The following is a 27,697-nucleotide window of genomic DNA, read 5'->3' as shown; positions in this document are numbered from 1 at the left end:
ACAGCTCACCAGCAACCTCCCAGCAACTTACCAGCGATCCCTATCGTTGTTGGGATCGCTGGTAAGTTGCTTAGTGTGACTGGACCTTAAGGACTAAGCAGACTCCTATTTTATAACAACGGTTCTCTAAAAAATGCACAAATATCACCGATCCCAAATATAACTGTATGCTTATAATCAGAATGGGGATCTGAGCCCCCCAGGTCCGCTTTAATGAGCAAACGCAGTGAAGGTCCGGTTGAACGAAGAAGAGATTGTGCATGTGCCCTATTGCTCCAGTCATTGTCTTTGGGCTGCTTAACCCTTTCCTGCACTAATACATCTTATGTTGGATCCAATTCTTTGATGCAGGCTCAGGTACTGAACGTGTATCATTGCTGGCAGACACTGGATGTAATACACAGCCATCATCTGCCTCTAACAGCAGAGAGTGCAGATGAATGTCATCCGCTGCTGTTATAACCTTTGCAATGTTGCTCACGTTATTCCTGAGGTTGTGTTCTTAGAAGACTGATTTTCATTATATACAGTAATACTTTGGTATTGGAGTATATATACTGTACATTATAGTTCACGTCACCTTAAAGAAATAAAAAATAAAAGTAAAAATTGTGGTTTTAATAAAAAAAAAAAAAGTATAGGAAAAAAAAATAAAGAATTCAATGGATGTTACTAAGTGAAAGTTGCAAATCTGGCATTATAGAGCCCAGTACATTGTAGAGCTCGTACATTATTCCCAGCTCATGCTTCTGGAGACACGCACTCTGTAAATGAATGCGGACTTCCTCGCTACAGTAATGCCAAACATAAAAAAAAAAAAAAATGCCAAACATGTGGATGATAGATGTAGATAGGCACCTTGTGGTGCTCAGAATGGAGAGTGGGATTTGGATTCAGACGTGCAGAATTCGCTGGATTTCTTTTTGAGGGTGGAACTATAGCACTTTTCCAGCGCATTTTTGTTACCAATAATGTGAAAAACCCGTGTAATTTCCATTGATAGATGACAGACCTGAGTGGGGACTTTTATCGGGGACATTTTACATCTAATTTTGCATCACATTTATCCTGTGCTCTATGCTGCACTTATTTAAATCTCTAAATCATGTGATTCAGATGATACCCCCCATGGGATCCAATCACTACACTCTGTGATTGGACTCAGTTACTCTGGACTCCGTTTGGCATCTGTTTAGCGTTGTCCTTTTCAAACGTGCACAGAACTATTGCTGACCGCCCTTTCATGAATGCTTAAAAATACGGATCATAGGCAGACAGCCCAAATTTACTACTTCTGCCTCATTATACCGAATTTTCCCATTGGGAGTTGTCAATCACGTATTTCAGAGATTTAAATGTAAACACCGATGTAAGTGCGTAGCGTAGGGCGCAGGATAAATGTGAGCCGAGCCTTACTGCAATCTTTAGGAATAAGAATAAACAAATCAACAGCAGGTCAAGAATTGCTTTTATTTACTTTTTTATTTTTTTTGTTTACGCCGTATACTGGGCAGTATACCTGATTAGACTGCCTTATTCTTCTGGTTAGTGCAACTAATTTATACAGTTTGTGTTTGGCTAGTATCACACAAAAAAAAAAAAACAAAAAAAAAACAAAAACAAACATACTTTTTCCAAAAAATGTTTTTGCATCACCATATTTTGAGAGCTATAATTTTTCACGATTTCTGCAGACAGTCAAGTGAGGGCTTGTGTTTTGCAGGGTGGAGTTGACATTTTTATTGCTACCATTTTCAGGCACATACCATTTTTCGATCATTTTTTATTCTGATTTTTATGAGGCAGAATGCATATGAAACAGCAGTTAGATACCTATAGTGGGGAAAATAACTATTTGATACACTGCCAATTTTGCAAGTTTTTCCACCTACAAAGAATGGAGCGGACTGTAATTTTTTTATCATAGTTACACTTCAACTCTGACAGACAGAATAAAAATAAACCCCCCCCCCCAAATAATCACATTGTATGATTTGATTGCATTAAATAAGTATTTGATACAATAAAAAAACAGAACTTAATATTTCGTACAAAAACCTTTGTTTCCAATTACAGAGGTCAGACGTTTCCTGTAGTTCTTGACCAAGTTTACACACAATGCAGAAGTGATTTTGGCACACTTCTCCATACAAATCTAAAGATCTTTCAGGTTTCAGGGCTGTCGCTGGGTAACATTGAGTTTCAGCTCCCTCCAAAGATTTTCTATTGGGTTCAGGTCTGGAGACCTGATATAGGGTCACTGTGACACCCCAGGGTTGTATGGTACTCGGACCCAGGCGCGAGGTGTGCAGTGTGTGGGGACAGTCGTGGTCGCAGCCGATGCTCTCTTCCGTGACCCTGGGGGTCGGTCCGAATAAAAAGGGGAAAAAAAATAAAAGAAAAAGGGAGAAATAAAGAGTTTTTCGACTACGCCACTTGCGGTGCGCGGTCAGGTTATTTGAAGCCGCCGCTGCAGGGTCTTGCTGGGGTTGATGGAGTAGTGCAACTTAGGTGTTTTGGGCCCTCCGCAAGCAGGGCTAGGCCCCAGCAATGGATGATGCGAATTGTAGTGGGGAACCGTCTGTGTGAGCGTACGGAGGCGATAAGGAAACAGTCCACACCAGTATTGCAGTTTTAACTTGCCTTGTTTTACTTGGTTTCAGTGTTTGCACCCGCTGGTGCCGGTTCCAGGTGTTCCCGCTACCCTTTTTCTCCATGCCAGTTGTGACCTGGGGTAGCTGTCCTCCGTGCACTCTCGTTTGTATTGGGCTCCCGTGGCCTAGAGCTTTTTTGGAACTCCTCCGTGTCTGTCTTGGTCCTATTGCAGGCAGCCTGGACTATTTAAGGGGGGTCAATTCCCGGTCCACTCTTTGCTGCTGATGCTCCAGACTCTATGGTTGGCGATGGACCCTGGAGATCTTCACGCTTGGCCATAAAGTGTCCCGCTGTCCTAGGGTCTGCACCACACCTCGTGCTGAGTCCTGTGAGCCTAGGTTCCAGACTTTTCAGAACATGACTAAGACCATGCTGTTATGCTGGATTTTAAGAATTTTCTAATAAAGTGGAGTATTTTTCTTGGACATCGCTGGTATTTTTTCATTCTAACTTACACAGGTAACCCACGGTCCCTGGAGTCCTAATTCCTTACTCAACATCCCTCACTCCTGTTACAGCTTTCCGTTGTTACTGCAGGTCTTGCTACACCTTTCTTTCTTTACTTCACTCTTTCCCTTCTCTGAATATTATTCAACTTCCTTCTCTCAACGTCCCCACACTTCCACTGACGACTTTAACTCACTAAACACTTCCTCCCGCCAACTTTCCAACTGACCACTGGCCCGTCCCCTTGCTGGGTCTCTCCCTACAGATTGGGTGGCGACTATCCATCAGTGCCCATCCCTTTTACCTGTTACTAGGCAGTCTCCCAGTCTGGAACTGGGGTTATGTATGTGGCCTGAGGGTGCTGGTGTGTTGACTGGCACAGATATTCCGGGGTTTGCGTTTCCACATTCACATTTTGTGGCACCTGGTACCTCAGGGGTGCTACACCACGCCTTAGTTGCCCTGCCTTTGTGTTTCAGGTCATTGCCATGCTGTACAGCAGGGGTCTCAAACTCGGCTGGGTGTATGGGCCGCACAGAGGAAAAAAAATAATTTGGGGGGCTGCATTCTTTGCAGGACAAAGTGACATTTTTATTGGAACCATATATATATTTTTTACACACCTTTGGATGACTGATTTTCAACATTTTTCACTTGTTTATTATAACAAATGTGCACATTCTTTGGTTAAATCTAAAAAAAAAAATTGATGTTAAAAAAAGTCATGCCTTATTTTGTTTGTTTTTTTTACATTTTATCCCTTTCTTGTAACTAAGTGTTACAATTATCACTATATAGAAATTTTGGCCAACATCTTTTAGTAATGTTCCCTATCCCATAGTAATGTGCCCACCTTGTCCCCATCCTATAGTAATGACCCCAGCCTTGTCCCTATTCTAATGTCCCCATCCAATAGTATTATACCCATCCTTGTAATGTCCCCATCTTTTAGTAATGTCCCCATCCTATAGTCATGTGCCCACCTTGTCCCCATCCTATAGTCATGTGCCCACCTTGTCCCCATGCTATAGTCATGTGCCCACCTTGGCCCCATCCTATAGTAATGTGCCCACCTTGTCCTCATGCTATAGACATGTGCCCACCTTGTCCCTATTCTATAGTAATGTGCCCACCTTGTCCTCATGCTATAGACATGTGCCCACCTTGTCCCCATGCTATAGTCATGTGCCCACCTTGTCCCCATCCTATAGACATGTGCCCACCTTGTCCCCATCCTATAGACATGTGCCCACCTTGTCCCCATCCTATAGACATGTGCCCACCTTGTCCCCATCCTATAGACATGTGCCCACCTTGTCCCCATCCTATAGACATGTGCCCACCTTGTCCCCATCCTATAGACATGTGCCCACCTTGTCCCCATCCTATAGACATGTGCCCACCTTGTCTCCATCCTATAGACATGTGCCCACCTTGTCCCCATCCTATAGTAATGTGCCCACCTTGTCCCCATCCTATAGTCATGTGCCCACCTTGTCCCTATTCTATAGTAATGTCCCCATCCTGTAATGGGTGGTGGGGGCAGTGGCGGCGGCGGGTGAAAGGTGATAATTTACCGATCGTTCTCGGCTTCCACCCACAGATTCCTGAGTGAAGCTGAGGGGGCGGTCTCTGGCCCCAGATCCACAGTGATTGGACAGATCGGTCAAAAGACCGGTCTCTCCTATCAGAGCTGGGGGCGGGTGAAACTGAGGTCACCCAGCTCCAGCCAATGATCGGTGCTACAGCTGCACTGATCATGGCTGGATTTCAATGTTACAGCCATTTTCAATGGCTGGAACATTACAGTGGCTGTGATTGGCTGACGAACGCCGCACAGCCAATCACAGCCTCCGTAGGTCCGGGGAGGAGACACCCCCCCCCCTCCTGAGGTCCCCTCCTCCCCGAATCTAAAGTATTTGCTATTTGCAATGCAAACAGCGATCGCAGCCACCGGGGCCGCGATTTCACCATGACGTACTGGGTATGTCATGGATCCTTAAGTACCAGGGAGCCATGATGTACCCAGTACGTCATAGGTCGCTAAGGGGTTAATGTGCCGTCCTTCACATACACAAAAAATAAAAAAACACCATTCTTCTCACATGTCCCGCGTTCCCTCGGCTCCTCATCTCTGCTTTTCGCTGTCTACAGGCCGTGACCCGGTGACTATCGCAGCCGGTGCAGGGGCCGCAGCCACTGGCAGCGATTTATGTCAGATCAGATGGTTGTTTTGCCGGCGCTGCGCGCGCACAGTCCTTGCCTCTGAGAACGCAGCGCCGGCAAAACACTCATCTAACAAAGTGCAGACAGTGGCTGCGGCCCCTGCACCGGCCCCGATAGTGACCAGGGGCACGGGCCTAGGGGCCGCACGAAGTAGCCTGATGGGCTGCATGCGGCCCGCGTGTTTGGAGACCCCTGCTGTACAGTGTACAACCCACCCATGACTCATCTTGAATGCTCTTACTGAGCAAACGAGGTTGTTGGCCATAATCTCAGGATTGATCCATCCTTCCTTCAATACTGTGCAGTTGTGCTGTCCCCTTTGCAGAAAAGCACCCCCAAAGTATGAGGTTTCCACCCCCATGTTTCATGGTTGGGACAGCGTTCTTAGGGTTGTACTCATCCTTCTTCCAAACACAAGTGGAGCTGATACCAAAAATATATATGTTTGTCTCATCTGACCACATGACCTCCCATACCTCAGCTGGATCATCCAGATGGTCATTGTTGAACTTCAAACAGGCCTGGACATGTGCGAGCATGAGCAGGGGGACCTTGCGTGCCCTGCAGGATTTTAATCCATGATGGCGTATTATTAACAATAACATAGGTCTGCAACTAAAAAGCTGTTTGATTATTTTCATCTAATTTCCATGTATTTTGGTGTGCTGAAAAAGAAAAACTATTGAAACAAATCCTGGATGTCAGGATTTGCCACAAAATGCAAAATTCTCTTCAAATTTAGTAAATTTTTCATAATTTTCTTCTTTTTTTTTTAGGGTTTTGAAAGTCAAAATTACTATTAAATTAATTCACATCAATGCATTGAAGATATATAATGCCAAAAAAATATAACTTTCAAAGAAAAGAACTTTCAGAGTGAGCTAATGAAACAAGCATCAACATTTTGCAAGCTGAATGAGCGGGCTCTGACATGCTTGGGCTTGTTTCAATTGTTTTATCTTTGTTCTCGCCTGTTCACACTTTTTAATCTCAGTTCGTGTTAGCTCTTCATATTCAACCGTGTTTCCCAAAATTAGCATTATGGCTCAGCGGTAGTGTATTAATTCGCCTGATAGTTTCTGTTACATTTGTGGTTAATATACAGTGTTGAAGCAACAGCTGAATATTACAGACTTTGTGAAAAAAGTATACTTCACATATTTCGGACAAAAGCTTAGAGATAAAGATAAAGCTTGGGCGCCTCATAAAGTGTGCAAACGGTGTGTTGAGGACCTCCAAAATTGGTTCAAGGGTAAGAAAAAAGCTTTCCGTTATGGGATTCCTATGGTATGGCGAGAGCAAAAGAACCATAGTGACGATTGTTACTTTTGTTCATGTGATGTGAAAGGGTATAATTCAAAATGGAAGCATTCCATTTCATAACCCAATATTCACTCAGCAATTTGTCCCATCCCCCATGGCACAGATATACCAGTACCCAAGGCCCCTGCTACCTTGGAAGAGATAACTATGTCCGATGAAGGTGGAGTCATACCTGAACCAGATGAATCAAGTTCTGACTTTGAAGATGATACAAGACCAAAATTGTTTTCCTAGGAGGAGATGAATGATTTGGTAATAGACTTAAATCTTCCCAAAGATGCCGCTGAGTTACTCGGCTCAAGGCTCAGAAGCAAGAATTTATTGTTGCCAGGAGTGTCTTTTTCATGATTCAGACATCGTGGAGATGAGTTTGTTCCTTACTTTGCCCAAGAAGATAAGTTGGTTTATTGCATCGATGTCGAAGGTTTGATGGGTCAATTCAAAATCCAATATGATTCAGCACAATGGCGTCTTTTTATAGATTCTTCAATAAGAAGTCTCAAAGCAGTTTTACTCCACAACGGCAATTTTTATACTTCCATTCCTGTAGGTCATTCCGTACACCTCAAGGAAACCTACGAGAACTTGGAATTGGTTCTTCGTAAACTTAAATATGAAGACCGCGGTTGGCAAGTGTGCGGGGATTTGAAAGTCTTGTGCATGCTGCTCGGGCAACAAGCTGGGTATACCAAATACCCTTGTTTTCTGTGTCTATGGGACAGTCAAGACCGACAAAATCACTGGACCAAGAAGAATTGGCAGCCGAGGGTGCTCACAGTTGGTGAAAAAAATGTCCTCCGAGAAACTTTGGTTCCTCCCCATAAAGTTCTTCTACCACCTCTCCACATCAAATTGGGATTGATGAAGGAATTCGTAAAATCACTTCCAAAAGATGGAAATGCTTCAAATACTTGGTCGCCAAGTTTCCAGGCCTCTCTGAGGCAAAATTGAAGGAAGGTGTGTTCGTCGGACCAGACATTAGAAGGCTTATAGCTGATCAAGAGTTCATCATCAATACCATGACGCATCATCAAAAAGAAGGGTGGATTGCATTTAAAGAGGTCGTGGAGAAATTTTAAAATGCTGAAAGCATTTCAAGCTTTAGGTTGCCTGATGAATTTGAAAGTGCATTTCCTCCATTCCCACCTTGACAACTTTCCTTAAAATGTGGGAGCTGTGAGTCAAGAGCAAGGTGAACGATTCCATCAGGACATTAAAGAGATGCAAAGAAGATACCAGGGAAGATGGAGCATTGCAGACTACTGTTGGACGCTTCAGAGAGACATTACAGATGCTACTCACAAGCTTAAATGTACCAAGAGAAGCCTCACAGGGAAGAAGAATCGATTTTAGTGTGTGTTAGTGAGCTCATTGCAGCTAAAAAAAAATGATTTTCATGAAACATTTGTAATCAAAAATTAATTTTATGAGTATTTTCATTTATTTTGAAGTATTGTCTTATTTAACATAGTTACTTAAATTGTCAGAAAACGTGATGTCCTATGACAAAACGGAGGTAGTTTTCGGATTCAGCGCACTCAAAAACAAAGATTACATGGAATAACCAAAACAGCTCTCGAAAAAAAAATTTTTTTGCAGACCTGTGTAACCTTTGAGACAGTGGTCCCATCTCTCTTCAGGTCATTGACCAGGTCTTCCCGTGTAGTTCTGGGCTGATTCATGACTTTCACAGAATCATCCTTACTCCACAAGGTGAGATCTTGCATGGAGCCCCAGACCAAGTAAGATTGACAGTCATCTTGTGCTCCTTCCATCTTCTAATAACAGCGCCAACAGTTGTTTCCTTTAGACAAAGCTGCTTGCCTATTGTCCAGTAGCCCATCTCAACCTTGTACAGGTCTACAATTTTTGTCCCTGGTGTCCTTAGACAGCTCTTGGTCTTGGTGGAGAGGTTGGAGTGTGATTGAGTGTGTGGGCAGGTGACAAGTTCAAACAAGTGCAATTAGTACAGGCAATGAGTGCAGAGTAGGAGTGCTTCTATAAAAATTAAAAAAAAAAACAAAAACACGTTTACGAGAGCCAGAAATCTTGTTGGTTAATAGGTGATCAAATACTTATTTCATGTAATCAAATGTAAAGTAATTATTTTAAAATCATACAGTGTGATATTCTGGATTTTTTTATTCTGTATATGACAGTTGAAGTGTATCTATGATAAACATTACAGACCTCTACATTCTTTGTAGGTGGAAAAACTTGCAAAATAGGCAGTGTATCAAATCGTTATTTCCCCCACTGTATATATGAAGCAATAATTGCTTACCTTAAAGTGTTTTCTTCTTATACGTGTCATATTCATTAACATAACTCCAGAATTAATGCCAGTCTTTCCATAAAAAGGGTGGCGTGCAAATCTGTTATACCAGCCTATACGTGGCTCTTCATGCTCTGGAGCCATAGCAGCAATTTGAGTAGAATTAAACTCACTTAAAAAGGACCAAATATCATCCACAGGACGTAAGAAAAGAATGTCCGTGTCAACATAGAGCAAGGAGTCCACATCTTTAAGTATTAACTGCAAAGTAAAAACAGACCATTATGGCATACACTAACGTAATAGCAGTTTTCATTGTATCAGCCCATTGTGAACCAACCTCCGTAGCGTCTTACCAATAATATTCCAGTGACAACTCATTTAAAGGGAATATATTATATAAAACACGCACACTTAATAAAAAACTAAACTGAAAAGAAATCTTAACATTTTTACAATGATCATGCTACTGGTTCTTTAAAAGAAGACTTTTCAGAGGTCTCATTGTCATTACAGGCAGGATTACAATGACACAGCTGATGATAATGAATTTTTACTCACTAGATTTTTCAATTCAAAGGATTGGGTCTGAATCAGTCTACTGCTGCTAATTTACTATGATGGCAGAAAGTGCTGGCACCCTTGATATTGTCCAGAAAATGAAGCACTTCTCCCAGAAAATTATTGAAATTACATATATTACCTTTATGTGTATATTGAAAAATCACAGAAAAAAAAAATCAAATTGGACATAATAATTTCACACAATACCCCCAAAACGGTCTGGTCAAAATTGACATCTTTCCAAAATTGTGGGTCAAAAACTTTGTTTCAAGCATGCGATGCTTGTTCAAATTCACCTGTGACAAGTAACATGTGGGTAATACAAAAATCACACCTGAAACCAGATAAAAAGAGGAGAAGTAAACTCAATCTGTGCAGTGTGTGTGTGTATGTGTGTGTGTGTGTGTGTGTGTGTGTGTGTGTGCAGTGTGTGTGTGTGTGTGTGTGTGTGTGTGTGTGTGTGTGTACGCCACATTAGGCATGGACAACAGAAAGAGGAGAAGAGAACTGGACTTGAGAACGAACATTTCAACAATCTCAAGGTTACAAGCTGATCTCAAAAAGATGTTGATGTTCTTTTGTCCATAGAGCAAAACATAATCAAAATCCATTGGACCTTTTTCCTTTTTTTTATTGCAATAATTTTATGGGAGAAATACTTCATTTTCTGGAACAATTTCAAGGGTGCCAACAATGTCGTCCATAACTGTGTATGTGTATTTCCTAAAAGAACAAAACGTATGAATCTAAAATAGCCAGTAACCAGTGTAAAAGATGCAAAATGTCCCAAAAAAATTTAACACAAATTGTGATATGAAAACATAAAAAGAAACACTGCAAAAATGTTTAAAAAAATAGCTTTAACATAACCTGATTTAAAAAGCAGGTCATTTCATCCCTTAGCACAAAATCACATATCTGTACATAATTGCAGGGGTGACAAAATGGAAAAGGCTCAGGAGTTGAGCTCTCTCCATGAGCAGTAGATGTCGGTTATGTTGCATAGCCAGCATCTGTGATTAATGGCAACGGTTGAGCGGCCCTCCGATAGCTGCTGTTAACCATTTAAACATCAGCATTAATCTCGGAACACCAGCTGGTGATTGTGTGCACTGGCTCCTGACTATTCCCACATTCCCCCCGAAAATCAATTGTGGGGCACCAATAAGTTACCATGGCAACCAGAGCTTGCTGAAACCTCCAGTCACTCCCATCTTATTCAAGCTAAAATACATAGGAATGTGAGATTTTCACTATATACACCAAAAGGGACTAATATATTTTTTTTACTTTGACCAAAAGTTTGGATACACCTTCTCATTCAAAGAGTTTTCTTTATTTTCATGACTCTGAAAATTGTAGATTCACATAGAAGGCATCAAAACTATGAATTAACACATGTAGAATGAAATACTTAACAAAAAAGTGTGAAACAACTGAAAATATGTCTTATATTCTAGGTTCTTCAAAGTAGCCACCTTTCGCTTTGATTACTGCTTTGCACACTCTTGGCATTCTCTTTATGAGCTTCAAGAGGTAGTTACCGGAAATGGTTTTCACTTCAATTTTGTGCCCTGTCAGGTTTAATAAGTGGGATTTCTTGCCTTATAAATGGGGTTGGGACCATCAGTTGTGTTGTACAGAAGTCTGGTGGATACACAGCTAAAAGTCCTACTGAATAGACTTATTTGTATTATGGCAAGAAAAAAAGCAGCTAAGTAAAGAAAAACAAGTGGCCATCATCACTTTAAGAAATGAAGGTCAGTCAGTCCGAAAAATTGGGAAAACTTTGAAAGTGTCCCCAAGTGCAGTGGCAAAAACCATCAAACGCAACAAAGAAACTGGCTCACATGAGGACCGTCCCAGGAAAGGAAGACCAAGAGTCACCTCTGCTGTGGAGGATAAGTTTATCTGAGTCACCAGCAGCTCAGATTAGAGACCAGGTCAATGCCATACAGAGTTCTAGCAGCAGACACATCTATAGAACAACTGTTAAGAGGAGACTTTGTGCAGTAATAGCAAAAACCTTTATGAAGTCCCCCTGGCAAGAGAGCAGTAGGTAGCAAGTGGGGTCAAAACAAGGATACAAAACTCCTAAAACATAACATTTATTAGATATGCAGATAAAACTTGTGTAGCAGGCCTTCATGGTAAAATAGCTGCTAGTAAACCACTGCTAAGGACAGGCAACAAGCAGAAGAGAATTGTTTGGGCTAAAGAATACAAGGAATGGACATTAGACCAGTGGAAATCTGTGCTTTGGTCTGATGAGTCCAAATTTGAGATCTTTGGTTCCAACCACCGTGTCTTTGTGTGACACAGAAAAAGGTGAACGGATGGACTCTACATGCCTGATTCCCACCGTGAAGTATGGAGGAGGAGGTGTGACGGTGGGGGTGCATTTCTGGTGACACTGTTGGGGATTTATTCAAAATTGAAGGCATACTGAACCAGCATGGCTACCACAGCATCTTGCAGCAGCATGCTATTCCATCCGGTTTGCATTTAGTTGGGCCATCATTTATTTTTTAACAGGACAATGTCCCCAAACAGACCTCCAGGCTGTGTAAAGGCTATTTGACTAAGAAGGAGAGTGATGGGGTGCTACGCCATATGACCTGGCCTCCACAGTTACCAGACCTGAACCCAATCGAGATGGTTTGGCGTGAGCTGGACCGCAGAGTGAAGGCAAAAGGGCGAACAAGTGCCAAGAATCTCTGGGAACTCCTTCAAGGCTGTTGGAAGTCCATTTCCGGTGACTACCTCTTGAAGCTCATCAAGAGAATGCCAAGAGTGTGCCAAGAGTGTGCAAAGCAGTAATCAAAGCAAAAGGTGGCTACTTTGAAGAGCCTAGAATATAAGACATATTTTCAGTTGTTGCACACTTTTTTGTTAAGTATTTCATTCCACATGTGTTAAATTCATAGTTTTGATGCCTTCAATGTGAATCTACAATTTTCAGAGTCATGAAAATTAAGAAAACTCTTTGAATGAGAAGGTGTGTCCAAACTTTTAGCCTGTACTGTATAATTATAAAATATATATATATTATATATATATATACACACACACACATACACAGTGCCTACAAGTAGTATTCAACCCCCTGCAGATTTAGCAGGTTTGATAAGATGCAAATAAGTTAGAGCCTGCAAACTTCAAACAAGAGCAGGATTTATTAACAGATGCATAAATCTTACAAACCAACAAGTTATGTTGCTCAGTTAAATTTTAATACATTTTCAACATAAAAGTGTGGGTCAATTATTATTCAACCCCTAAGTTTAATATTTTGTGGAACCCTTGTTTGCAATTACAGCTAATAATCGTCTTTTAGAAGACCTGATCAGGCCGGCACAGGTCTCTGGAGTTATCTTGGCCCACTCCTCCATGCAGATCTTCTCCAAGTTATCTAGGTTCTTTGGGTGTCTCATGTGGACTTTAATCTTGAGCTCCTTCCACAAGTTTTCAATTGGGTTAAGGTCAGGAGACTGACTAGGGCCACTGCAACACCTTGATTTTTTCCCTCTTGAACCAGGCCTTGGTTTTCTTGGCTGTGTGCTTTGGGTCGTTGTCTTGTTAGAAGATGAAATGACGACCCATCTTAAGATCCTTGATGGAGGAGCGGAGGTTCTGGGCCAAAATCTCCAGGTAGGCCGTGCTATCCATCTTCCCATGGATGCAGACCAGATGGCCAGGCCCCTTGGCTGAGAAACAGCCCCACAGCATGATGCTGCCACCACCATGCTTGACTGTAGGGATGGTATTCTTGGGGTCGTATGCAGCGCCATCCAGTCTCCAAACGTCACGTGTGTGGTTGGCACCAAAGATCTCGATCTTGATCTCATCAGACCAGAGAAGCTTGAACCAGTTTCTCTCAGAGTCCTCCAAGTGATCATGAGCAAACTGTAGACGAGCCTTGACATGACGCTTTGAAAGTAAAAGGTACCTTACGGGGTCGTCTGGAACGGAGACCATTGCGGTGGAGTACGTTACTTATGGTATTGACTGAAACCAATGTCCCCACTGCCATGAGATCTTCCCGGAGCTCCTTCCTTGTTGTCCTTGGGTTAGCCTTGACTCTTCGGACAAGCCTGGCCTCGGCACGGGTGGAAACTTTCAAAGGCTGTCCAGGCCGTGGAAGGCTAACAGTAGTTCCATAAGCCTTACACTTCCGGATGATGCTCCCAACAGCGGAGACAGGTAGGCCCAACTCCTTGGAAAGGGTTTTGTATCCCTTGCCAGCCTTGTGACCCTCCACAATCTTGTCTCTGATGGCCTTGGAATGCTCCTTTGTCTTTCCCATGTTGACCAAGTATGAGTGCTGTTCACAAGTTTGTGGAGGGTCTTAATTAGTCAGAAAAGGCTGGAAAAAGAGATAATTAATCCAAACATGTGAAGCTCATTGTTCTTTGTGCCTGAAATACTTCTTAATACTTTAGGGGAACCAAACAGAATTCTTGTGGTTTGAGGGATTGAATAATAAATGACCCTCTGAATAAACTTTTCACAATTTAAAAAAAAAAAAAAAAAAAAAGAAATAACATTCTTTTTTGCTGCAGTGCATTTCACACTTCCAGGCTGATCTACAGTCCAAATGTCACAATGCCAAGTTAATTCCGAATGTGTAAACCTGCTAAATCTGCAGGGGGTTGAATACTACTTGTAGGCACTGTATATATATTTCAAACCAACCCTTTTTCCCCATCTTAAAAATAAAATACAAGCGGCAAAAACTGTGGTTTCAGCCACTAATAGACATTTATTTCGCAATTTGAATATAGAAAAACAATAAATAAATAAATCTAGACAACTTGGTATCACCGTAACCATACTAAGCTGGATAAGAATGCCATTAGTTAATTTTTACCACTGAATAAATGCTATAACAAGAATAAAAAAAAGAAGGCATAATTGTATTTTTTTACCATTTCATTCCATTTGGAATTATTTTACTGTTTTCCAATACAATGTACGGTAAAATGAATGGTGTCATTCAAAACTACAAGTGATCTTAAAAAAAACAAAACAAAAAACAAGCCCCTAAATGGTTTTATTGGCAGAAAAATAAAAAGTTATGGCTTTGAATGGCAGGGAAGAAAGAATGGAATTGCAAAAATGAAAAAAAAAAAAAAAAAACAAAAAAAAAAAACAAAAACACTAGTCTTTAAAGGGAATCTGTCAACAGGTTTTTGCTCCCCCATCTGAGAGCAGCATAATGTAGAGAATGTTTGCTGTCATTTTGATAAAAATCAATGTTTTCTCTGCTGCAGATCTAGGAGTTATACAGAGCTCATGAATATGCTGGATTATCTGGCAGCAGGCCAAGTAGTCCTGTAATGATGATCTCCTGCTGATTAATCAGTGATTTTATCAAAACTACACTACGGTAAGCAGCTCAGTAAGTGACATCGCTGGAATCAGGGTCTCTGCCCTTATATTATGCTGCTCTCACATTAGGTGGCAGATTCCCTTTAAGGGGTTAAAAGGAAAGCTCTACGACTGGTTTTATGCTTCTATGCGATCTGTCGCTCTTTATGACTATACATATTCATGCTGTTATATCACCATTTATTTGGTCTCTACTTGTTATCCTACAAATGGAAGAGCAATGACAGAGGAGAACCACTCAATCGCCATTTAGTCATTTCCTTCCAGAAGACTGCGAGCAGTGTAGGCACACGAATAGAGGGAGCAAGTGTACCGGTCACATTTAGGAGGTGCTTGTGGTTGGTTGTGTAGGGGCCATAACCCCATACACCTAGTATGCAGAAAAAGAACAGACCTTGCCAGTGGGAAGTAGAGAGCCATGAAACATTTTTCCTCAATTCCCCTGTGACCCATACGGTGTTTGGCATAAGCACATGAACAATTTTAAAGATGACATACAAAGCTCTGTAAAAGCCCACGTACGACACCACATCACACACACAACTTACCGGTAAGAACAATCTCTGTGATGCACATGGCTTAAAAAGTTTCCTCCATTCTGCTGCATTTTCTGAGGGGAAGGATATAGGGTATATTGTATATTTAAACCTTTCTGGAAATCCCCAACTGTTGAGCTGTAAAACATGACAGCATTACTTTTTCTCCCCACAATTAATGTCCAAAAGTCAACTTATTTTCCTAACAGCTACGCAATTTAGCACTCATGCCATCCTGGCAGTACGCTCTGTCCCGTGGTATCTATTCTAATTCACTTCATTTTTACTAGATTTTTTTGGGATGGCACTTCCCATTAAATGACCTTTCCAAGCAGCCACACATGTCCCTTCCAGAGGCTGCCACTGAAGAAATGTAGCAATTCATTATGGCCAATATAATGAGCGCCGTTCATGTAACACAAGGATGGCTGAAGGCTGCTACAGTGGCTGTTATTTCGCTTATTTGCTTATATAGCGCTATTAATTCCACAGCACTTTACATACATTATCACCACTGTCCCCATTGGGACTCTCAATCTAAATTTCCGATCAGTATGTCTTTGGAGTGTAGGAGAAACTAGGGGTAACTTAGGGAAACACATGCAAACATGGGGAGAATATACAAACTGACAAAGTTTATAGATGGCGTATCTGTAGCCAAGACAGAAAGAACTACCATGGCTTTCCTCCAATGGCAATTTTTAATTAGAAATAATCATCAGCTCAGGGCCAAAAGTAGTCCTAGTCCTTAAGCCTCATTCGGAGGTCCTATTTTTGCATTGGAGTGCCATCACGAATTTGGTTTTAACGAATGGCACTTGTACTTACAATAACGTTTTCACAGACTGATGTAGGAACAAAATAGAGAAAAGCTACTTTCACACTTGCGTTGAACGGTATTGCATTGTGTTGTGTAACGGATGCAACGGATGTGTTGCATATAGTGGCACAACGGATGCAACGGATGCTGCAAAACAACGCAATTCGGTTTTTTTTTACAGTTTTACCGTCAGCATACTATTGTGAACGATCAGCTGTTCGCTAACAGTAGTCAGCCGCCAGGTGATCAGCCGATCGCTCACAGTAGCCGGCCGCCGGGTGATCAGCTGATCGCTCACAGTAGCCGGCCGCCGGGTGATCAGCTGATCACTCACAGTAGCCGGCCGCCGGGTGATCAGCTGATCGTTCGGTCGCCGACAATATGTGCGGGGGGCGGAGTGCGAAGTGGGTGGAGCCGAGCGGGGCCATGGCTGAGGACGTCAGTGCCGCGGGGACTGCATTGCTGGGGGACAGGTGAGTGAGTGTGAGAGAGTGTGTGTGTGTGTGTGCGCGTGCGTGCATGTGTATACATACGGAGTGCGGGGAGGGGGCGGAGCCGAGCGGGGAAGTGTCGGGCTCCCAGCACAGGTAACCAGGGTTCCTTGGTTACCCGATGTGTACCCTGGTTACGGGTGGAGGGAGCCAGAGAGAGCATGCGCAGTGAAATCCAAAGGATTCCGCTGCTCAAAAAAACGTTACATGCTGCGTTCCTTCCGCCCGACGCAGCGTCAAAATAACGACGCTGCATCGTCCGGCAGATCGTTACAGTGCGTCATCCATACAAGTCTATGGAGAATAGCGCAGTGCGTTAACGGACTGCGCTATTCTCCATAGTGACGGACTCCGCTGAACGCAAGTGTGAAAGTACCCAAAATTGTTTTTTTTCACATACAAGAAAAACTGATTAAGCTCAGAGCAAACTAACTGATAAAACTCAGATGAAACTGACCAACATCATTGGTGGAAAACGGTCACTTTTTCTTGTAATTGAAAAAAAGTGACATGTGAATGAGCCCTTAAACTGCGTGAACAAGCCACACGCACACAGCTAATCTTAGCCAGAGGGAAGTATGCACTATGTTCTACTAACACTAAAAATAACAAGACCATCAGAAGAAATGCTAGATTTGCTAAAACCCAGTTTTGACAATTACTCACAATTGTGCTGAAGTCATTGTGCAGCTGGTCTTCAGCAAAGATATGAAACGTAAGAGGCTTTATACTGAAAAGCACTGCAGACTTGAGCATCGTTACGGTCTCTTCCAGCCGATCCCCACAGGCCACGACCGCCAAGTGCATGGGGCCCAAATCCAGTTCATGTTTCTTAAGAAGGCTGTAACTGTAACAAAAGCACATTTATAAAGATTGTCTCAGCACAATGAGGATATGTTTTTAACATCCAATTTTGGAACTTATTTTATTGCAATATCTACAAGGTGGCCATAAAACCATGTGCCGATAATTGTAGATGTCACAATTGTTCCACAGACTAATATAACTGTTCAATATGGCCGCCATCATGCATGGTGATCACGTTTATCCTATGCAAAACATGCTCAATGCTTGCATGTAACATGTCTGGTGGGATGCTGTGCACTTCCAAAGTGATACAGTCTTTGAGGTCATCTAGGGTGTCGACATTTCCCCAATAAACAAGCTCATTCAAGTGTCCCCACAATCAGAAATCACAAGGATTAAGATCGGGCGAATGCAGTGGTATTAGGTAAGGAGCGGCTCAAAATCCTGTCATTGGGAAAATGTGCACGCAGAACGTTCTTCAGACTATTTGTGATGTGAGGAGGTGCTCCATCATGCATGAAGGTGGTCATCTGAAGACACTGTCGCTGTTGGAGTTGCAGAACGACCGCTGTTCTTAGCATTGTCTGGTATCTAGCTGCTGTCACAGAACAGGTAGCAACCCCAGTTGGCCTCATTTCTTTGTAAAACAACGGTCCGAGCATGAATGATGAGGTGAAGCCACACCAAACGGTTACCTTTGGCAAATGCAGTTGAACCCCCTCAACTGCATGCAGATTTTTGGTAGCCCATATGTGACAGTTTTGTGTTTTCCCCGTTCCATTCAGGTAAATGCGCTTCGTCACACCACAGAACATTCCATGGCCAATTGCCATTCACTTCCAGAAACATGAATGCGAATGTCATGCGGGTATCATTGTAATGAGGAAGAAGTTGGTGATTATGGCTCATTTTGTACAGATATACCCGCAAGACCTTCCAGAGAACTTTCTACACTGTGCTGTACGAGAGCTCCAATTGCCTGGAAACACTGCGTGCACTGCTGTTACAGGCAGGGTTGTTCATGCCCTGTTCCACGATGGCAGTGCCAATGTCCTCCATAACCGCTCTTCTTACCGGTCATCGCCCGCGCCCTGGCTGAACACTCAGTAACCCTGTTGCCTCAAAACGTATCATCATGTGTCTCAGCAAATTGACAGCCATTGAACCATTACGTGTGTGTGAAGGTCTTTCAAACGACAAAAGGCTCTCCGTACCGCTATAGCATTCCTGGCATTCTCATAAAACAACCTCATTAACCGCGCACGATCCAGCAAAGAGACAGGCATCTTGCAGACTGAGTTACAAGGCGCGCTCAATGTACACCACCACTTTTTCACCTGGTTTGTAGTTTTGGTATAAAAAAACTTTTTAAGATGCCTTCCATTCCCCATGCCTTGAATTGCATATATACCAATTCTCAGGCAATTCTGTCCACTGGGTCAGTCTGCACATGGCTGAAAACACCTTAGGTTATTTTATGGCAACCTTGTATTTCTTAAAATGTACTTTGTTCATGGAACAACCCCTTGAACCCCTTCATGACCTATGACGTCCTGTCCCTGCCTTTGATTGTTGGGTACCATGGTTTGCCATGACAGTAAGAGGTCAGCTGATGACCCCTGGGTCTGTAATGGCAAACTTCCTGTGAATGCCAACTGCGAGGCGGCGTTCATAGAAAATCGTTATTTCCGCTATACAGATGAGGGCATCAGCTCTGCTCTGTACAGAACAAGCAATCTGAGTACCACAGCTTCAAGTCTCCTAAGGGGACTAGTAGAAACAAAGTGGAAAAAATAAAAAAAAAAAAAATTCAAAATCCCCCCCTTTTGTCCCATTGGAAAGTAAAAAAAAAAAAAAAGTACACATTTGGAATCACCAGGTTCAGAAATGTTCAATCAAGATATTAAGTACATAAACCTGAACAGTAAACAGCGTAACGAAGGAAAAAATCATGTCAGAATTACATTTTTTGGGCTACTGCAACATTACAATAAAATGCAATAAGAGATGATCAAAACATCTTATCTACCCAAAAATGGTATTATAAAAGGAGTGGTCAGGGCGCAAAAAATAAGCCATCACCGAGCCCCAGATCTGGAAAAATCAGAATGTAACGGTTCTTGGAAAATGGTGACAAAAATGCTTTTTATACTTGACAAATCCCATATTTTTTTTTTTTAACAATTAAAATTAAAAAAACACAATACATGTTTGGTATCTACAAACTTGTACTGACCTAGTGAATCATACTGCCAGATCAGTTTTGACATATAGTGAACATAGCAAATGAAAAAAAAAAAAAATAAAATGTGGAATTGCACTTTTTTAAAAAACAATTTCACCGCACTTGGAATTTTTATGCCTGTTTTCCAGTATGCGTCTTTGCAAACACAAGGATGTTAAAAAGCCTTAAGGCTGCTTTCACACATCCGGTTTGAGCCGTGCGGCTCAATCCGGCTGTGAAACCTATGCAACGGATGCGGTGAAAACACCGCATCCTTTGAATAAGTTTTTTACATGCGGCCCGTCCGGTTTTTGCCGCTTGCGGCATGCTACTGAGCATGCGCAGTGGCAAAAACCGCATGCGGCGGCCGGATGCGGTTTCTGCCGCATCACGCCGCATCCGGCATCCATAGGGATGCATTGGGAAAAGCGCCGCATCGGCTGGATGCGGCGCGATGTGGTTTTTTTTGCCGCACAAAAAAAGTGCCAGGCAACGTTCCATCTGGCCGACGCATCTGCTAAATCTGCCGCATGCGGCAAAAACCGGACGGAACGCAAGGCCATGCGGCACAATGCGGCACTAATTAAAGTCTATGCAGGAAAAACGCAACAGACAGCAAAAAAAAGAGAATTTTGTTACTTACCGTAAATTCTTTTTCTTATAGTTCCGTATTGGGAGACCCAGACCATGGGTGTTTAGCTTCTGCCTCCGGAGGACACACAAAGTACTACACTTAAAAGTGTAGCTCCTCCCTCTGAGCTTATACACCCCCTGGTAGCCAGTCCTAGCCAGTTTAGTGCAAAAGCTGAAGGAGAATAGCCACCCACAAGTAGAACCGAGTAAGAACCAGAACAACCGGAGACTCTGTCCACGACAACAGCCGGTGATAAACACACGGAACAAGAAAATTGCCAACAGGCAACAGGGAGGGAGCTGGGTCTCCCAATACGGAACTATAAGAAAAAGAATTTACGGTAAGTAAGAAAATTCTCTTTTTCTTTATCGTTCCTTTGGGAGACCCAGACCATGGGACGTTCCAAAGCTGTCCCTGGGTGGGAATAAACAGAAAAAACTAAGAAGTAGGCGGAGCCTAACTTCACAAGTGGGCGACAGCCGCCTGAAGGATGCGTCTGCTCAAGCTCGCATCTGCCGAAGCATGAGCATGCACTTGGTATTGCTTCGAAAAGGTATGCAGGCTAGTCCAAGTGGCAGCCTGACAGACTTGTTGAGCCGTAGCCTGGTGCCTAAAAGCCCAAGAGGCACCGACAGCTCTGGTCGAGTGTGCTTTGATCCCCGGCGGGGGAGGCACCTGAGTACTCTGGTAGGCGTCCGAAATTGTCGATCTAATCCAACGTGCCAAGGTCGGCTTAGAAGCAGAGAGACCGTGGCGCCGCCCTGTGGTTAGCACAAAAAGAGAGGTGCACCGCCTAAGCGCAGCGGTGCGAGACACATAGATCCGGAGAGCACGCACCAGATCTAGAGTATGCAGCGCTTTCTCAAAGCGATGAACAGGGGCCGGACAGAAGGAAGGCAAGGAAATATCCTGGTTAAGGTGGAAGGGAGAGACCACCTTAGGAAGAAAGTCCGGGGTCGGACGGAGAACTACCTTGTCTTGGTGAAAAACCAAAAAAGGTGACTCCGAGGAGAGCGCAGCCAAATCAGAGACTCTCCTGAGAGAAGTTATGGCAACTAGAAAGGCCACCTTTTGAAAAAGACGATACAAAGAAACCTCCCTAAGGGGTTCGAAAGGGGGTTTCTGCAATACCGTGAGGACCAAGTTAAGGTCCCAGGGATCCAAGGGCCGCCGATAAGGCGGAATGATGTGAGACGCACCTTGCATGAAGGTGCGGACCTAAGCCAGACGGGCGAGACGCCGCTGGAACAGCACTGATAGAGCTGAGACTTGTCCCTTGAGAGAGTTGAGGGACAGTCCTAGCTGCAGACCGGACTGTAAAAAAGACAGAAGGGTCGGCAACGAGAATGGCCAAGGAGAATGGCCGGAAGAGCGACACCAGGACAGGAAAATTTTCCAAGTCCTGTGATAGATCTTGACGGAGGAAGACTTACGGGCCCGAGTCATAGTGGAGATGACTTCAGGAGGAATACCAGAAGCCGTCAAAATCCAGGACTCAAGAGCCACGCCGTCAATTTGAGAGCTGCAGAATTCGGGCGGAAAAACGGACCTTGCGAGAGCAGGCCTGGACGGTCCGGAAGATGCAACGGCATCTCCACGGACAGTTGGAGCAGGTCCGGATACCAAGCTCGCCTGGGCCAGTCCGGTGCAATGAGGATGACTCGACGGCCCTCCATTCTGATCTTGCGCAGGACTCTGGGCAAGAGAGCTAGAGGGGGAAAACACGTAGGACAGACGAAACTGAGACCAGTCTTGAACCAGAGCGTCCGCGGCGAAGGCCTGAGGATCGTGGGAGCGAGCCACGTAAACCGGAACCTTGTTGTTGTGACGGGATGCCATTAGGTCCACGTCCGGAGTGCCCCACTTGCGGCAGATTGACTGAAACACTGCCGGGTGCAGGGACCACTCGCCACCGTCCACGGATTGACGGCTGAGATAATCTGCCTCCCAGTTTTCTACGCCAGGGATGTGGACTGCGGATATGGTGGACTTGGAGTCCTCCGCCCATTGAAGGATGCGTTGTACCTCCAACATTGCCAGGCGGCTGCGTGTCCCGCCTTGGTGATTGATGTAGGCAACCGCTGTCGCGTTGTCTGACTGGACTCGAATGTGCCTGCCTGCCAACAGGTGGTGAAAGGCTAGGAGAGCTAGAAGCACAGCTCTGGTTTCCAGCACATTGATTGAAAGGGCTGACTCGGACGGAGTCCAAGTGCCCTGTGCTCTGTGGTGGTGATGTACCGCTCCCCAGCCGGATAGGCTGGCATCCGTGGTGAGAATCACCCAGGACGGAGTCAGGAAGGAGCGCCCTTGGGACAGGGAGAGGGGTCGAAGCCACCACTGAAGAGAGCTCCTGGTCCATTGCGACAGAGCCACTAACCTCTGTAAGGAGGAAGGCCGCTTGTCCCAACAGCGGAGAATGTCCAGCTGCAGAGGACGCAGATGGAACTGGGCAAAGGGAACCGCCTCCATGGAGGCCACCATTTGACCCAGCACCTGCATCAGACGCCTGAGGGTATAACGGCGCGGCCTCAGGAGAGAGCGCACCGCCAACCGGAGTGACAGCTGTTTGTCTAAGGGCAACTTCACAAGTGCCGGCAAAGTCTCGAACTGCATACCTAGGTACGTGAGACTCTGGGTCGGAGTCAGAGTGGATTTGGGAAGATTGACAATCCACCCGAATTGGGCTAGGGTGGCGAGAGTGAGCGAAACACTCCGCTGACAGTCTGCGCTGGATGTACCCTTGACCAGAAGGGCGTCCAGATAAGGAAGCACTGCTAACCCCTGGAGGTGCAGGACCGCAATCACTGCCGCCATGACCTTGGTGAATACCCGAGGGGCCGTGGCTAACCCGAAGGGAGAGCCACGAATTGGAAATGATCCTCTCCTATCGCAAAACGTAACCAACGCTGATGTGACACTGCGATTGGCACATGTAGATAGGCATCTCTGATGTCGATGGACGCCAGGAACTTCCCTTGGGTCATAGAGGCAATGACTGATCGCAGAGACTCCATGCGAAAATGCCGCACCCGGACATGCTTGTTGAGAAGCTTTAGATCCAGGATGGGCCGGGAGGTACCGTCCTTTTTTGGAACTAGGAAGAGATTTGAGTAAAAACCTCTGAACCGTTCCTGAGCTGGAACTGGGACAATCACTCCGTTTGCCTGCAAGGACGCCACGGCCTGCGAGAAGGCGGCGGCCTTGGAGCAGGGGGGAGTTGAGAGAAAAAAATCTGTTTGGAGGGCTGGAAGAGAATTCTATCCTGTAGCCGTGAGATATGATGTCTCTCACCCACTGGTCGGAGACTTGCTTTAACCAAGCGTCGCCAAAGTGGGAGAGCCTGCCACCGACTAAGGACGTGGCTGGAGCGGGCCGAGAGTCATGAGGAAGCTGCCTTAGTGGCAGAACCTCCTGTGGTCTTCTGCGGACGCGCTTTTGGGCGCCAGTTGGATTTCTGATCCTTGGCTGAGTTAGCGGACGAGGCGGAAGGCTTAGAGGATGACCAGTTGGAGGAACGAAAGGAACGAAACCTCGATTGATTCCTACCCTGGGCGGGTTTCCTGGTCTTGGTTTGTGGCATGGAAGTACTCTTCCCGCCAGTAGCTTCTTTAATGATTTCATCCAGCTGTTCACCAAACAGCTGTGAACCAGCAAAAGGGAGCCCAGCAAGAAACTTCTTGGAAGAAGCATCTGCCTTCCACTCTCGAAGCCACAAAATCCTGCGGATAACAAGAGAATCAGCTGAAGCCACCGCAGTGCGGTGAGCAGCCTCTAGCATGGCAGACATGGCATAGGATGAAAAAGCTGAAGCCTGAGCAGTTAAGGTAACCATCTCAGGCATAGATTCCTTGGTGAGGGAATGCATCTCCTCTAGAGAAGCAGAGATGGCTTTGAGAGCCCACACTGCTGCAAAAGTCGGGGAAAACACGGCCCCCGCAGCTTCATACACAGATTTGGCCAGAAGGTCAATCTGACGGTCAGTGGAATCCTTAAGTGAGGTGCCGTCAGCCACCGACACAACGGTCCGGGCTGATAGCCTAGACACCTGAGGGTCTACCTTTGGGGAGTGAGACCACTCCTTGACCACCTCAGGTGGAAATGGAAATCGGTCATCAGAACCACGCTTTGGAAAGCGTTTGTCAGGGCAGGCCCTGGGTTTGGTCACAGCGGTCTGAAAACTGGAGTGGTTAAAGAACACACTCTTCACTCTCTTAGGCGAGGTAAACTGATGTTTTTCCGCCAAAGAGAGTTGCTCCTCTGACACTGGCGGATTGAGATCCAGCACAGAATTAATAGAAGCAATCAAATCACTAAGATCTGAGTCACCCTCAGAGAAAACAATGGGATACATAGACTCCGAGCCCCGAGTGAGGGCATCCTCCTCATCTTGAGAGTCAGCTCTTGAGACAGAGCCGTGGGATGGGGAGGGGGAGGAAACCCTGCGCCTTCTCTTAGAAGGACGGGGTCTGGGATCAGATGATGAATCCTCCGTGACCTCCGATGGACGGAGGTCAGAGGATAGGAGTCCTCTGTCAAGAGTATTAGAGGCACCCTGTGAGGGGGGCTGATGCATATTCATCAAAGTCCTGGACAAAAGCCCCATGGACTCAGCAAATGACTGGGATATGGACCTAGAAAAGGACTCTACCCAGGCCGGGGGTTCAGTCACAGGTGCAGCAGCAGCCTGAGAGACCACTGGGGGTGAGACTCCAGGCTGTGGCACCGCCAAGTTAGAGCAGACATCACAATGTGGATAGGTGCTCGGCTCAGGCAGCAGGAGCTTACATGCAGCGCATACAGTATAAAGCTTTGGAGCCTTGCTCCCTGTGTGAGACATGCTGCTGGAGTGGGGGCTTTGCAGAGAATGAACCCCAGGGAGAATATACAGAGGTCCACAACCGGAGACCGGCTGTGTCTTACCCTACCGCTGAGCGTGGTGTTGTGTGCCCTCCAGATCCCGAAGCCCGGTCCCCCAGTCGCAGCACCTCAGCAGAGATGCAGAATGCAGGATGTCCCAGAGCAGAGTGAACTCTGCCTGAGAAACCGGAGCGAAGAGAGGGGGCGGGACTAGGGGAACTGGAGGGCTATAGAGACCTGCAGGGAAGGAGGGACGCCCCAGCAGTGGGGAGTGTCCCTCCCCTGTGTAGAACGGCCGCCGGGAGGAGCCGAACCTGTCCCTCTGCATGAGTGACATGCGAGGGCAGGAAAATGAAACTAGGCCTCCGGCGAAGCCGGGGCCTAAATTTTAAGCGGCGAGGCCGACAAGCAGGCACCATCGGCGCGGTTCTCAGGCAAAAGCTAGAGAACCCGCCGGAAAAGTTAAAACAATCACATACAGCATACTCTCCCCTTACAATAAAGAACCGGGACCCCCAACATAAATGTCTCAGGTACTTAGCTGCTGAGACGCAGGGCCATGTCCCTGGGGATGAGTGCTCCGGTCCAACAGAATCCTCAAGGGGCTGTGGATGGAGACCGGACTCCTGCCAGGCATGGAGACTGTGCTGGCTCCCACTTCAAGCCAGAGCCCAGAAGGGATGGTGAAGGAGCGCGGCATGTAAGGCTGCAGCCTTGTAAATCAACCTTAACAACACCGCCGACACAGTGGGGTGAGAAGGGACATGCCGGGAGTCCAGACGTGGACCCGCTTTTCTTCAAACTCTTTCCAAAAGTCAAACAAATCAGATGAGAATGCATGTGTGGATGTATGCCTCCTGACACAAAGCAATAAACTGGCTAGGACTGGCTACCAGGGGGTGTATAAGCTCAGAGGGAGGAGCTACACTTTTAAGTGTAGTACTTTATGTGTCCTCCTGAGGCAGAAGCTAAACACCCATGGTCTGGGTCTCCCAAAGGAACGATAAAGAAAAAAAACTGTTGCGTTTTTCCTGCAAAGTGCCGGATTGTGCCGCATAGCAAAAACCGGAGGTGTGAAAGCAGCCTTAACACATGAACAGTTTTTTTTGTTTTGTTTACACAAACATGAACACTATATTCATTCAGCTGAGCATTTTGTTAGCACTTTTTGGGTGGGTTTCAGAGTGGACCTGCTGCAGACCAGACTGAAAACCATTGTGAGAACATTCCCTAATCTTGGCGCTGAAGAAAAGGATCCCACATTGAAATTCAACAGGCCAGATCCTTCCTGAATTTCAGGAGGCCACCATAAATATTCAACTCTGGGCCGATCCAGCCAATATGGGTGGTTTTGGCCAACTTCAGTCTACTGTGTACTTCACGGTGGGGAATACAAGCAAGTATAAAGATGAATATTACAGATTGAAGATATGCATCTATTCACCAGTAAGATTTTGTACTGATATTATACTTAAAGTATGTTAGTGCTTTCAGGTTACTTTTCAGAATAAGGAGTCCTGTGAGAGTACATGGGATAACACCATTATGTAACATTCTGCATTCTCCCCAGTTTTCTGCTCTGCATGCTCTATCTGTAACTTACATCCCACTGAGAGGGAAGAAGCGTCTGATAAATGGAGAAGAAAGCCGATTTCTCCCATAAAGATATAATACAGTGTTTCTTAGAATCATATGTACAAGTGATATAAGCAAAATTTGTTAAAATACTATTTCATGAATCTTTCTTCCATTTAAATATGGTTTTTCTTGCTATTCACTCTGTACAGGTCCAGAGATGCTTTTCCGCCGCTGATCCCAGTCCTTCTTGACAGGCTGCAGCAGTGATGTCACGATCATCACGTGCACATGAGCGCTGCATCCAATCACGGATATATATACACACACACTGTATATATACACACACACACACACACACACAGTACAGACCAAAAGGAAAAGTTTGGACACACCTTCTCATTCAAAGAGTTTTCATTATTTTCATGACTCTAAAAATTGTAGATTCACATTGAAGGCATCAAAACTATGAATTAACACATGTGGAATGAAATACTTAAAGTGTGAAACAACTCAAAATCTGTCTTATATTCTAGGTTCTTCAAAGTAGCCACCTTTTGCTTTGATTACTGCTTTGCACACTCTTGGCATTCTCTTGATGAGCTTCAAGAGGTAGTCACCGGAAATGGTTTTCTAACAGTCTTGAAGGAGTTTCCAGAAATGCTTAGCACTTGTTCGCCCTGTTGCCTTCACTCTGCGGTTCAGCTCACCCCAAACCATCTCGATTGGGTTCAGGTCTGGTGACTTTGCAGACCAGGTCATCTGGCGTAGCACCCCATCACTCTCCTTCTTAGTCAAATAGCCCTTACACAGCCTAGAGGTGTGTTTGGGGTCAATGTCCTGTTGAAAAATAAATTATGGCCCAACTAGAC

At 44.9% G+C, this 27,697-nt stretch overlaps 1 protein-coding gene across 2 annotated transcripts in view; it reads right to left on the bottom strand.

Moving 5' to 3' along the window:
- Positions 1 to 27,697, bottom strand: part of GXYLT1 (glucoside xylosyltransferase 1) — a 105,788-nt gene that overhangs the window by 19,179 nt on the left and 58,912 nt on the right. For both annotated transcript variants that reach the window (XM_075344986.1, XM_075344987.1), the window contains 3 exons: positions 17,395 to 17,575; positions 15,430 to 15,555; positions 8,936 to 9,187 (listed from right to left, as the gene is read on the bottom strand). In XM_075344986.1, the coding sequence (XP_075201101.1) occupies positions 8,936 to 9,187; positions 15,430 to 15,555; positions 17,395 to 17,575 (559 nt within the window). The remainder of the gene's footprint in view (positions 1 to 8,935; positions 9,188 to 15,429; positions 15,556 to 17,394; positions 17,576 to 27,697) is intronic.

Source organism: Anomaloglossus baeobatrachus, chromosome 4 (genome assembly GCF_048569485.1).
Source record: "Anomaloglossus baeobatrachus isolate aAnoBae1 chromosome 4, aAnoBae1.hap1, whole genome shotgun sequence".
NCBI lineage: Eukaryota > Metazoa > Chordata > Amphibia > Anura > Aromobatidae > Anomaloglossus > Anomaloglossus baeobatrachus.
This window is presented reverse-complemented; position numbering and strand designations above follow the sequence as displayed.